At 40.7% G+C, this 12,072-nt stretch overlaps 1 protein-coding gene across 11 annotated transcripts in view; it reads right to left on the bottom strand.

Annotated features, from left to right (window-relative positions):
- mast3a (microtubule associated serine/threonine kinase 3a) overlaps positions 1-12,072 on the bottom strand; it is a 59,299-nt gene that overhangs the window by 46,119 nt on the left and 1,108 nt on the right. For 6 of the 11 annotated variants that reach the window (XM_007573808.2, XM_007573813.2, XM_016661649.1 and 3 more), the window contains exons 1-4: positions 10,936-11,275; positions 7,255-7,286; positions 2,062-2,150; positions 1,309-1,381 (exon numbers count right to left, since the gene is read on the bottom strand). In XM_007573808.2, coding sequence (XP_007573870.1) covers positions 1,309-1,381; positions 2,062-2,150; positions 7,255-7,286; positions 10,936-10,995 — 254 coding nt within the window. In that variant the 5' untranslated portion in view covers positions 10,996-11,275. Of the gene's footprint in view, positions 1-1,308; positions 1,382-2,061; positions 2,151-4,943; positions 5,378-7,254; positions 7,287-10,935; positions 11,277-12,072 lie in introns of those variants that run through there. The other 5 variants (XM_007573812.2, XM_016661650.1, XM_016661653.1 and 2 more) reach the window with 4 other exon arrangements.

Genomic DNA, 12,072 nt, shown 5'->3' with positions numbered 1-12,072 from the left:
ATAAAAATCAAAACATCTACAATAGAGATAGTAACATTAATAATAAAATAATTGTCAGTGCAAAATAGCCTACAAATTCTTTGGTGGGGGGGTGATGAGGGACCTGGATAAAGGCTAGGGGGCACTGGCCCGATAAAGGTTGAGAAACACTGGTCTAGTTGCCCAGCAGCTTTTTTGCATGTTTGAACTGGTGACCCAAAACTAGACGCTAAAATAAAAGTAGATGCTAGGAAGTTTCCCAGCATTCTCTGTTGAAACATAGGCTTACTGTTTATTAGAAACATGCAACTACATAAAGCTCGTCTCAGTTATTTTTATTGCACTAAAACATGACTTTCCTCTCTGCTTAGGCAAGCCAGCACATGTACAGCTAATCAGTGCTAGCATAACATAATCACAGCAGAACTTGTGTGAGTACAAAACCAGAACAGCTGGCGTTGTGGCAGGCTGTGTCCAGGAGAAATTTAATACTGAAATTTAATCTGCCGTTCAGCTGGCTGAAACTTCCCCCTCACTACAAGAAGCACAAATTTGGAATTCTGGAAATATATTAAAACGCACACTGGCAAAGTGTCAAAAGTTAAAGAGCCCCACCCAACAATGTTGGCAACCCTGTTTAAATCTATAGTTAAGAAGTAAATACCATCCAGCAGATATTTACTTCTGCTGGAAGTAAATATCCAGCAGCAAGTCTATACCAGAGCAGATATAGACTTTTTTTGTGTTTGCTTTTTTTAATACACTATTTGTTAAGTATTGTCAACAATGTCTTACAATAACAACAGGTTAGCAAGTTTTTCTGAGGGAACCCTGATTCATATTCCTCATACCATGACCATCTCATGCTGGATCTAGCCTAACAGACTTCATTGCTAATATGAAACAGGACTGATTCCAAACAAGTCCTGCCAGAACCGTGAAGTTCCACGGAAACACTGCCAGCTGCTCATTGGTAAAAAGCTATTATCCGCAAGTTGAGAAGACGAGGAAAAGGAAAGATCTGTGTAAAAGAGAAGTGTAGCATGGCCATGTGATATGAAAGCCAGCTAACTTTCTTTGGAAAATTTGCATGAAACCATCACCAACCAAGAAAGGAAACCCTGTGTAGTGGTAATGGTGATGACTTTATATCTTCTGATCGATCAGCTAACACTTTTGTCTGGTAAGCAACACAGGGGTAATTTTACCAGTGGCTTCTTCTTGAATCAATTGGTTGATTCCCAATTCCCAGTTTGAACTGTGAGAAAATCTGCTGCTGTGATGTGGATTTGCTTAAGTGGAACTGAACAATAAAAGCATCTGATTTACCTGCGGGCGAACTGGAAGTTGGAAGAGGTGCTAGTGGAGATATTCCTGGGGCTTTCTGAGGGACTGCTTCCAGCTGGAACAGACACATCAAATCTTACTTAAAGGGGCAGTATTATGTATTTTCCAGGCACACAGTGCCATTTTATAGCACAATCAAGTAACTATGTTAACTTCAGTTGTCATAAAAATGCTATGTGGTAGCAGTCCAGCTAGTCCAGGGGTGCCCAAAGTCGGTCCTCGAGGTTCCGGCATCCTGCACGTTTTAGTTCTCTCCCTGGTTTAACGCACCTGCATCAAATGATGGCTTGTTAGAAGGCCTAAGAACATTGACATGCTGAAAAGGTTTATATTACCACCAGGGAACTAAAACATACAGGATGCTGGCCCTAGAGGACCGACTTTGGGCACCCCTGAGCTAGTCTGAAGGAGCCGAGTTGCGGGGGAAGGGCTCTGTGAGGCAGGATCTCAGCTTGGAAACTGCAGCTTTAACATTTGTTGATATTAAGAAAAGCTACATTCCAACCATATTTACATAAGTTAACCAGCTAAATTTGTGAGCAAAAGTGTGTTAAAGGAAGTTATGAAAAACAAGATAATGAGAAAGGGGAACCCTTGTCATGTTTTCCTAAAGACACATGGAATCAAAACAAAGCTGAGGGAGCATGTATGCAACAGCACACATCAACGCCTCAATCCATTCATTCCAGACTGCCAAACATTAACGTGCACAAGGTAGAGTAGATAAACAAGTACCTGTTGCGAGATGAAGAGGTGAAAGAGGTCGCGACAGGGTGGGCGACGGAGTCCCGACCGCCAAACTCCTCCTCTTGTTGTTACGGGAACTGAGAGAGAGCAGGGAATCAGGGAGGAGAGATGAGGTTGGCTCATGGTCCGCTGATGATCAACAAGTAGCATGTGGTGCTCACTAGTCTTATCAGCACAGCAAAATAAAACGGCGTCAACCTATGAACTGAAGTGAGTTATGGTGATAAGGGAAACACCAGGCGTTTTATGACACCTGCTTTACATTTATAGACATGCAAAACTGGAGAACCAATATAATCATTGGTATCTCTTAATGGGCTACAATGAAGCCTATAACAGCGTTTTTCTGAGAAGCATAATTCGATATACGAATAATGGAAAAAAACAAAACAATATATATGGTAGCAAAAGAGTGTTTATTTTAGCTGAAGTAACCCACCCAGATTTAGTCCCATTAAAATCCTGACCCAGTAACCTTAAGATCAAAAGTGACTCTGTCCACTTCCTGCATGACTCCGCTGCATGCTCTGCCTGCAGGCTTTGTAACACTTCATAGAAACTGCAAATTAGCTCTTTGTACATTAGTCCTCATCTCACTTACAATTCGTTTTAGCTTGGGTATAATTCGTGGAAAGAAGGTGGGTGTAATTCCATGTTGCTTTCTGCTCCTTATCCTGGCAATGCTGACTTTCTTTCAGTCTGGCGGCAATCTAAAACTACTGAGCCAACGAGATGTTAACAGAGTCCGACGTTTCTGGGTCGGTGCCGAGGCAGATTCAGCCACTTATGTGGCCTCGACCCCAAAAAGGTTGGAGAAAAATGAAGCAATCAGGAGCCTGAGTTTGCCTAAGATTTGTTCCAATTTTATTTTTATCAGACAAAATAAACAAACAGTCTGTCCTAACAAAGAAACAGACAAGAATGTGGAAAAGTAGCAGTGCTGTATCACACCCAGACCACGTGAGCAGCTAGCAGCTAGCACTTCCAGGTCTGTTTGCATTTGGACACAACACTGGACTGTGGGATCCTCACAAAAGGCCAGTAACGTTAGAGATATGAGTAAAATGTCAGATTTGATTAGTAGTGGATCTGAACCCATACTTTAGCACACCTCAACAACTCTCACTGTCCACAAAGGTGAAGCAGCAATTCTGTAGGAATCACTGGATCGCATCATTTTATGATACAAACCTGGCTCAAAATTACTGCTGAAAATCTTTGATGAAACAATGACTATTCCCATGTGCCCTGCTAATCAAACTGCTTCTATTACAACACAGGTATTACAACACACAGGTGTTGTAATAGAAAAATCACATTTTACTCAGTGAAAACAAGCAGATAAAGAGGACAGAACAATGAAAAGGTTCTGGAATTGTGGCGCTCATAGTGGCTCTGCTGTGTTAGTTCTGATTTGTTCTTTTTGTTTGACTTTTTTTGTTGTTGTGGTGTTGCATGTTTGGACAACCTTTCTTCTAGTTTTGGATGCTGTGCAGATTGAAGGAGTCTGCTCTCATTGTAGGAGCAGCTAAAGCTAAAATAATACCTGAACTTTGACCCCAGAGGAGTTGAAAAGAAAGCTTCGTAGATGCAGAGCAGGGAGAGAAAGAGGACGTTCAAACCATCTCTTCTGTCAATCATAACACGTAAGGATCATATCCAAGACTCCATCTCTAAGCTCGGCTTTCTGGCCGTAAGTCCAGACTGAGATTTAAGAAGGAACAGCAAAACCAAATGAGGTGGATTAGCAGCACTGGCCATCTGATGGTCTCCTCCAGGACATTACTGTGGAATATCGTCTCCACTGCCTAGATGCTGAGCTGTTAACATAAGGTTGTCATACAGAAATGGTCTTCAGTCAAAGGTCTCTTCTGATACGTTGCAAGACTGACTGCTACCACAGATCCTTTCTGCCGATAGCATCTTCATCCACATCAACTCTTTGAAGATACTTGGATGATGTGATTTATGACATTTAATTTTCCGTTGGGACAAATAAAGTATTCTTTCATTGAATACAGTTGGCCATATTCAAGGAACTCCCAATGTTTGCCTAGTGTGATGTCACCAGAGGCGGAGGGTGAGGAGGGCAGACTTTTTCTTGAATGGATAATGATTTATAACACAACAGCAATATTAACAGAAAACCATGGCCATGGCATGTTGGTCAGACACTACTTTTACAATCTAAAAGAGAGATTGGAAAGAAAAATAGGGGTGGTATCTTTAAATTTGACGTTTGTGTCTGCTTGAAGTAGGGAGCTCTATTTATTATCTGCAGTTTATAGAATCAATAATTTGCATTGGATGATGAAATCTAATAGTTCTAGAGGTAACTACAACAGTAAATACAAAGATGAAGAAACATAGCAGGGATAATGACAAAGAGGATCCTCTATAGATCCTCTCTTGTTGACAAAGGCAGGCAGCTCCTTCAGGCATTACGGGCCAGTCTGTTAAGGTTGATCGCATTTACCTGACAATTAAAAGCCAAACTACATTCTCTAACCGCATCAACAACGGATATCGACCAGCTCTCAGTCTTGGTGTCGCTTTATGCGACAGCTGGCAGCAGACAATGCAGTCCGTCTGTGTTAAACACACACATGCATAAACACACACACACAAGTCCTAACAGGCCACGTTTCTCCGTAGGAAACAAGATCTAGGGCGGATGTAACCGACACTGAATGACTCCCAATAAACGTCCATTTGATAAATGTAGAAAAACACTGAAGAAATGGTAAAAATACTGCTTTTGCATGCTGTGAATTGGCTAAGCGTTCAACAATTGGCTTGTAAATACAGTGCAGCAGCGCTTCATAAAGACCACCACGTATTTATATTCCCAAACAGCATTCGTTCGTTACCTTTTCGACCTTCTCATCATTGCTCCAGTCACAAAACTGGTTTTGTAGCTGGGCAGAACGGTCCAGTAGTAGCTTTGGTCGGACATATTGGTGGTCACAGATAAAGCCAGTGAAAATATGAGAATCAGTGTCTTCTCATTAGAGAGGGAGCATCATGTTTAACAGTCTCTCCCCGTGACTGTGTTGCTGGCTGTGGTTAGGCCACTACGCAGAGTCCAACAGCGGAAACTCCATTCAGCTCCTGGACAAACTGACCCCAGACCCGCGGCAGGGCAGCTCGCTTCTCCTGAGTGACTGGAGCGGCCATGTCCGTTCAGCTCAGTTTTCTTCTCGGGAGCAGAATTTCAGTAACGCCGTTTCTGTCCTCCGAGAAATGCAGCATCATACAGCGGTAGGTTCGTCAGCTCGGAGAGGGATACAAACTTTCCTTCAGCAGCACAGTTCTCTGAACTGCGCAGCCGCGAGAACAGGAACAACGAAGAGGCGGGACTAGTGGTGCTTTCAGGAGCTACTAGAAAAACTGGATTCACCACTATTCAACAAAATATGAATCGCGCAAAACAGTGTTCTTTGTAATTTTGTATTTTAGTGGTACACAAGTTTTACGAACCCACAGATCCTAACAGCTAATATTATGGCTAAAATGATGTCGAGATTACATGGAAAGTAAAAGGTTTATAGCTTTGAAATCCTCAAACGTCCAAGAACACTGAAAGTTACTTTTTGTCTGGATAAAAATGGCAGAAGTCTTTGCTCCATACAACTCATATCTATCATAATTACCTTATAAACGGTCTCTTACTAAACTATTCATCCCCAAAAGCATTTTTAGATTTTCTGTCATAAACAACTCTGACTAAAACTGATTAAAGCAAAGTAGTATTGTTATTATTAATTATGAATCTGAAAAGTAGGGTAGGTATATACATACTCCCTCAATACTGTGTAGAACAATATTTGCAGCAATTATAACTGCAAGTCTTTAAGGCTTGATGTTTCTAGAAACAGATGTTCTTTTACACAATCCTTCCAAAAGACTTGTAAATTTAGTCACATTGGATGGAGTGTGTCTGTGACATCAAAATTAAGTCTTGCCAAAGACGAAAAACTGGATTTATGTCTGAGCTTGAACTCAGTCATTTCAGCAGATGAATATGGAATCTAAACCATTTCAATACCGTTCTGGCTGCATGTGGAACTTTGTGTTGCTGAAGGGTGAACAGACCCACAGTACAGGTATCTGTATCCTCTGACATGTTTTCTTCTGTATGCCCTGTATTTAGCTCCACCCGTCTTATTTTGAGCAGTTTCAGTTTCCCAGCTGAAGAAAAACATTCCTATTCCATGATGCTGCCACTGCCATGATTCACCATCAGGAAGGTGTGCAGTGTTCATTTTCTGCTGCACATAATTGTGTATATTTCCATGCTCGTTCCATTTTCAAATAATGGGTGACTGGATGTTTAGATGGAACAGAGCTGCTGGTGATATTTTCAAAAACTAGAGATAAAGTTTTATAATATAACCCTGATTTAAACTTCTCCACACTTTTCTCCCTGACCTGTCTGCTGTGTTTTTTGGTCTTCATTACGCTATTTGTTCTCTAAAAAAAAAAAAAAAAAAAAAAAAACTTCTTGAAATCATCAAATCAATGTGTTGCTTGCCTGAACTACCTTTGTGACCCAACATGGCCAGTTTTCACAATTCCTTAAAATCAATTTAATTGTAATATTTCTATTCTGTCAGAAGAGCTGTGCAACAAATCTGATGTTTTATGCTCTACTCAGATTAGAGGTCGCTCACACATTGAGGTTTGTCTGGCTTGGCAACAAATTCACATGCAACTTCCTTCATGCTGTTTACATATGTCATTGTTCTAATCCTGACGTGCAAAGTTGAATTCCAACAAGAACCAACCTTGGGAAAACCCACTGCTCTGATAAATGGAATTGCATATCAAGTGCAAATATTCCTGCATCTATCTGATTTAGACATCCAACAACTAATTTTCAGCAAAGAGAACACTGAGCTTATTATCATAAAATGATCTCTGAACTGCAGGAAGCAGAGATGTTCTGCTCTAGATTTTTTTTTCTCCGTTTGCAGAAACCTGTCTGGGCAGTAAGACAGCCTGGTCTTTCAGGCACATTCAAACCTTCCTGCCTCACCAGAGGGTCAAGTAAACAAATACTTGGTGTGAGTGAGCACAAGAAAGCTGACAGTGATAGTGATCTGGCTGATCTGGTTTGAGGGTGGCAGAAAGGGCAACCGAGGCTGACAGGGTGCACAGGAGAAGCAAGACAATACTTACACATTTCCCCTGCGTGGAAGGCTCAGCTCCTTCTGGAATAATGATTGAAAAGAAAAAGGAAGAAAAAGTTAAAAGTTAGTATCTACTAAAGAAAAATAAATAGCATTTCATGAATACTTGTAATCCAGATATTAACATTCTTCTATTATTTTAATAGTTCAAACCTTGATGTTGACACCCAGTGAATAAGATATTTAACATTTTTCCATTTTTAGAGACAGACTTTTTAATCACTTTTTTCATGTTCAGAAGACAACATTCACAGATTGCCATGTCTTTAAACACCATGTGAGAGGATTGTCATCTTGTGAGGGATTTTGCTGCAAGAGGATCTGGTGTGCTTCGCAAAATAGATGACCATGACGAACGAACACCATGCTGACATATTTATACAATATTTCAAGACATCAGCAGGGAGGTTAAGGGTTGTGCACAATCTGGTTTGTTAATTAAACAACTTCCCTAAGAAATTTGCCAAATTAGTTGCCAAGTGGCTTAAGGACAACTATGTCAACATATCTGACTGAAAATGTCTGTTTAATGTCAGACAGTGAGGAAAAATACAGAAGTTATGTCTTTTTTTAAACATATGTTAATATTTTGTTTCAGCCACATGCTGAGCATAGACATATGTGGGGGAAATAGTCTCTTGACACTGTAAAACATGTCTAATGAGTTACTTCTTCTTTGGATTATTTCTCTTTCTGTGGCTGTGAATATACTTTTTTATAACCCTCTTTGCCCTGTTGAAAAATACTGACGATATGAAATCTGGAGAAATGAAACCTGTTTAGAACAACTGGTTACTCAACATTTAGGCTGCATCGCATTTAAAAACATCATTGTCACACCAATAACTCCTCCCAGATCATCATTCTGTGATAAATACCCACACATGAATGCCTATTTACACAGCAGTTCTTTGTTCACATCTCACCAAGAGATCAGCATGTGTGAGCTTTCAGAACATGAAGCTCTGATCATGTAACCAAAGGGGCATAGACATGTTCCAATGTGCTGTTACACACAGGATCCACCCCCCACCCAGCTCCTTGCAGGAGGGAATTAAAACTGCTGGCTGAGAGTGACTGCCATTCGGTTTACTGTCGAGCTGTCAACATAAAGCGCCAAATCTTAGATGTACATGCAATACATATGAGAGAAAAAGGGATGTATTGTTTTGATACTAATTGTTAACACCATGACAATGAGATAGCAAGGTCCAATGAAATCACATTTCACAGCTTAGTAAAAAGTTTTATTTAAAAAAAAAAAATGCAGAGAGAGAAGTAGGTCAGTTATGCTAAGTTGACTTTGACAACTTTAACGTGTAGATGTTTTGCAGAATTCGGTGTGTTAGTAAAAAAATAAAAATTAAAAAAATAAATGTATAATCTACTGAGATAGTGTTCTGCTGATGACTACCATCAATTAGCTAATGAATTACTACTGTGTACTGTGTTCAGATGATCACTTAATAATGGCAAAATAAACATCAGGCCTGAAAGCATACAGGCCTTAATATCTGTGTGTGGAAAATGTTTCCGGAGTTTTTTTTTATTGTTGAATCCTGATACACTTGAACATAATCTCTTTTCTGTCAGCTAATAAAGCTGTTGTCAGTCAGTTGTTATGGCAATGGGTCTCTGTGTAGCATGGCTGACATAGAAAAGAGAATACGAGTGGTTCTGAGTTCAATGGTTTTTCTGCATTACCTTAGCTGTGGTGCACTACACTAAATTAATAATAACTACATCTCCAGTTTTCATTTGGTTCACAGGATTGTTCTAGTAGTAAAAGTAAAAGAATAGTCTTTTTTCCCCTCCAGTATTGTTCACATGCATGAAATTTCCAGATGAAAACAATAATATGCAACATCTCCACAAATCAGCAACATGCACCTGAGCAATGAGCATACAATACATGTTTGGGATGTGCCCTAAATTTGGCTAAGCATGCATGCTGTTCAGATGTATGCAGTTCTTTAGATACAAGAAAAGTTGTGCTGCATCCTCAACATGATATTGCCTACAACTAATTTTTCTGGAAAACATTGGCTCAGATTAGACAGACCATGAAAAGACACCAGTGACTTTGATCTATTTGTATCTGCAGACTTTGTTACAGCTGCTGCTGTTCTTTGCTTTGCACATGGGCACAATACCACTCATTCTGCTGTCTCATTTCAACCTTGCAGCCATTACAGATCTGTGAGTAGCCCCTAAGCCAACCAGAAGCTGCATAACCTTAGATTGAAAGTATAATCTAAAAAGGGATCAGATGTGCAATATTGCACAATGAATTGCCTTGATGCAATTTCTGATAGGCTGCTACATTCAACATGTGATGTGTTCATGCTTTCTTTCCATGGCAATTATATGTCTAATCGTGTATACATGGTATATGTGTGTATACATGGTATAGAATTTAGTGGCTGAGATGCCAAATCATGACACAACAATAATATGACATTGCATGTTTTCCTAACATTTTGCAGCCTTAATCAAAACAAAGAAATCAAGTCCATCGTATAATAAAAAAATAAAAGCTGCACACTGAGCCTGGTTCGGCTCTTTATTTTATTTGGCTGCAAAAACACTTCATTACTCAGTTTCTAATGCATTTATATTATCGCCATTTTAAATCCATTTTCATGAAAATTTATTCTTATTTGTTTATATCTTTATTTTGTTTGCTGTTCCTAATATTTTAATCCATTAGCCCTTTTTAAAATTAACTTGAGTCAAAGACAGTAAAAAGCTAAAGTTGGACTTATTCATCAGATGGCTGCTTTCTGTCATTCCCACTTGTTTTCTTTCTGCTGCAGCACAAATATAATTTGCTACAGCACGACCCAGTTCTTTTCAGAACAAGTGGGCCTTGTAGCCATTAGTGGCATGAATACAAATCATACTCCACAGCTACTGCATGCAAGTCCAGACATATTAAATAAGACTTTCCTGGTTATGACACTTTAGCAATGGCTGCTTGAGGCCATCAGAACACATTTTCTTTGTGACTAAATGTATTCAAATGAAGGTATTTCTGCATAGAGACAATGTTTGGATTCAAACCACCATCCCCATTCACCAGGACCAGGCAGGGTTGCACCTGATCTATATACCATGGATGTATGCAGTTAATGTCTGGGAAAATCCCAAAGCCATATTCTCTCTGGAGAACATCTACCAATGCAGCTCACATGTACATGAATATAGGAGACAAGAAGGATTCCCACTTAGAATGCTCCCTAGCAAACATGGCACCCAGTAAAATGATAAAAGGGATTATTCAATCAATCCCTTTCACATAGATCCTTTGGGGGGGGGGGGGGTTGCCCCAATTACCAAGGCAACCACATCATCGAAAGCAACAAGGAAAATTTTAGAATGAAGAAGGAAAACGGTATTGTCAGACCTGACTGATCCATTTCATTGTTTACCCAAATTAGACTGTTAACCCGTTCGTTCAGTTCATTTGTTCTGATGATCGGAAGAGAAACATGATCTGCTGCTATAATTAACATTTCTGAAAGATCTAATGATAAACTGTCAGTGAGCTACTGAACTAGAGAGTAAAAAACACAAATGAGTCTCTACACCCAGCATAGTAACCAAAACCATTTAGTCTGCCTGGAAACAACCGAACCGAACCGAACCGAGCCGAGCCGAGGCTGTTTACCTGCAGCCCGCGGCGTCTCAGGATGTTCGGCTCATCCATCAGTGAAGAACAAAAAGACATTCAGTTAGTCAGTCAGTCAGCCAGCCCATGCTGCGCTCTGTCCTCTGCGCAGAAGCTCGGATTCTGCCATAGCCGCGGTAATACTGCTACTGCTCGGCCGCTACAGTCTCCAGCACCACCAGTAGCTGTTACTATATTCCGCTCTTCCTCCTCCTCCTCCTCCTCCACTTCCTTCTCTTCATCCCCCCGCGGAGAGCAGCAGCACTACACAGCCAGGACCCAACAAAGGTGTTCGCTTCAAATAGTTGATCAGATGGATGGAACAAAAGCAGGGGAAACGGAAGAGGGGGCGGGGCGAGGCTGACCTCAATTAACAAGAGAACACAGAGAGACAACAGGTAGGGAGGAGGCTTGGGGGCGAATCTATTGCGGCTCTCACATTAAACGTGTCGTATTACACATGGAAGTACTATCATTTCAGAGAGTCTAAACTGTAACGGTTGACCAACCCAGTTCCTCCTAGTAGATTATAACAGTGGCTCCACTAAGGAGGGCCATGGCCCCTTGAGAACCCTGATATGTTCATACAAAAGCACAGAGAGTCATCTTCTTTAATACAAATGCAAAACTCAATAGACAATATACATTAGAGTATAAACACGCCCAGGGTGGCATCAGAAAGGGGTGGGGCACCCAAGGACTAGAAGATAAAATATACCTTAGTTGTCTCCTCAACATGCCTCATAGAGTTTCCCTGAGTTGATGCTGAGTACTGGCAGACTACTCTCTCTTGACTACTACTGCCTTTCTCTCTTGCTCTCGATGAAGGCGGATGCTTTTTTTCCTCTGCTCCCTCCCTGCCCATGCCTGCCCTGCTCGCTCTGTTTTTGTCCTGTCTTTTTCTATATTTTTAGAGCCTTTCTTTGCACATCCTCCAAATCTACAAATTATGGATCTGGTCAACCGATCTCTCAATGCAATTGATAAAATTTTCGACGTCTGGGCACAAGAGAGCCCTCTTGTCCTGCGGGCACACACCCGGCAGGATTCACCCTGGATTTATTCATGATAACAGGATTTCTGCTGTTTGGAGCTTGTGGATTCCTGGCTTATCGACAAATTTGTGACGGACTTGGC

Source organism: Poecilia formosa, unplaced genomic scaffold (assembly GCF_000485575.1).
Source record: "Poecilia formosa unplaced genomic scaffold, Poecilia_formosa-5.1.2 Scaffold338, whole genome shotgun sequence".
NCBI lineage: Eukaryota > Metazoa > Chordata > Actinopteri > Cyprinodontiformes > Poeciliidae > Poecilia > Poecilia formosa.
This window is presented reverse-complemented; position numbering and strand designations above follow the sequence as displayed.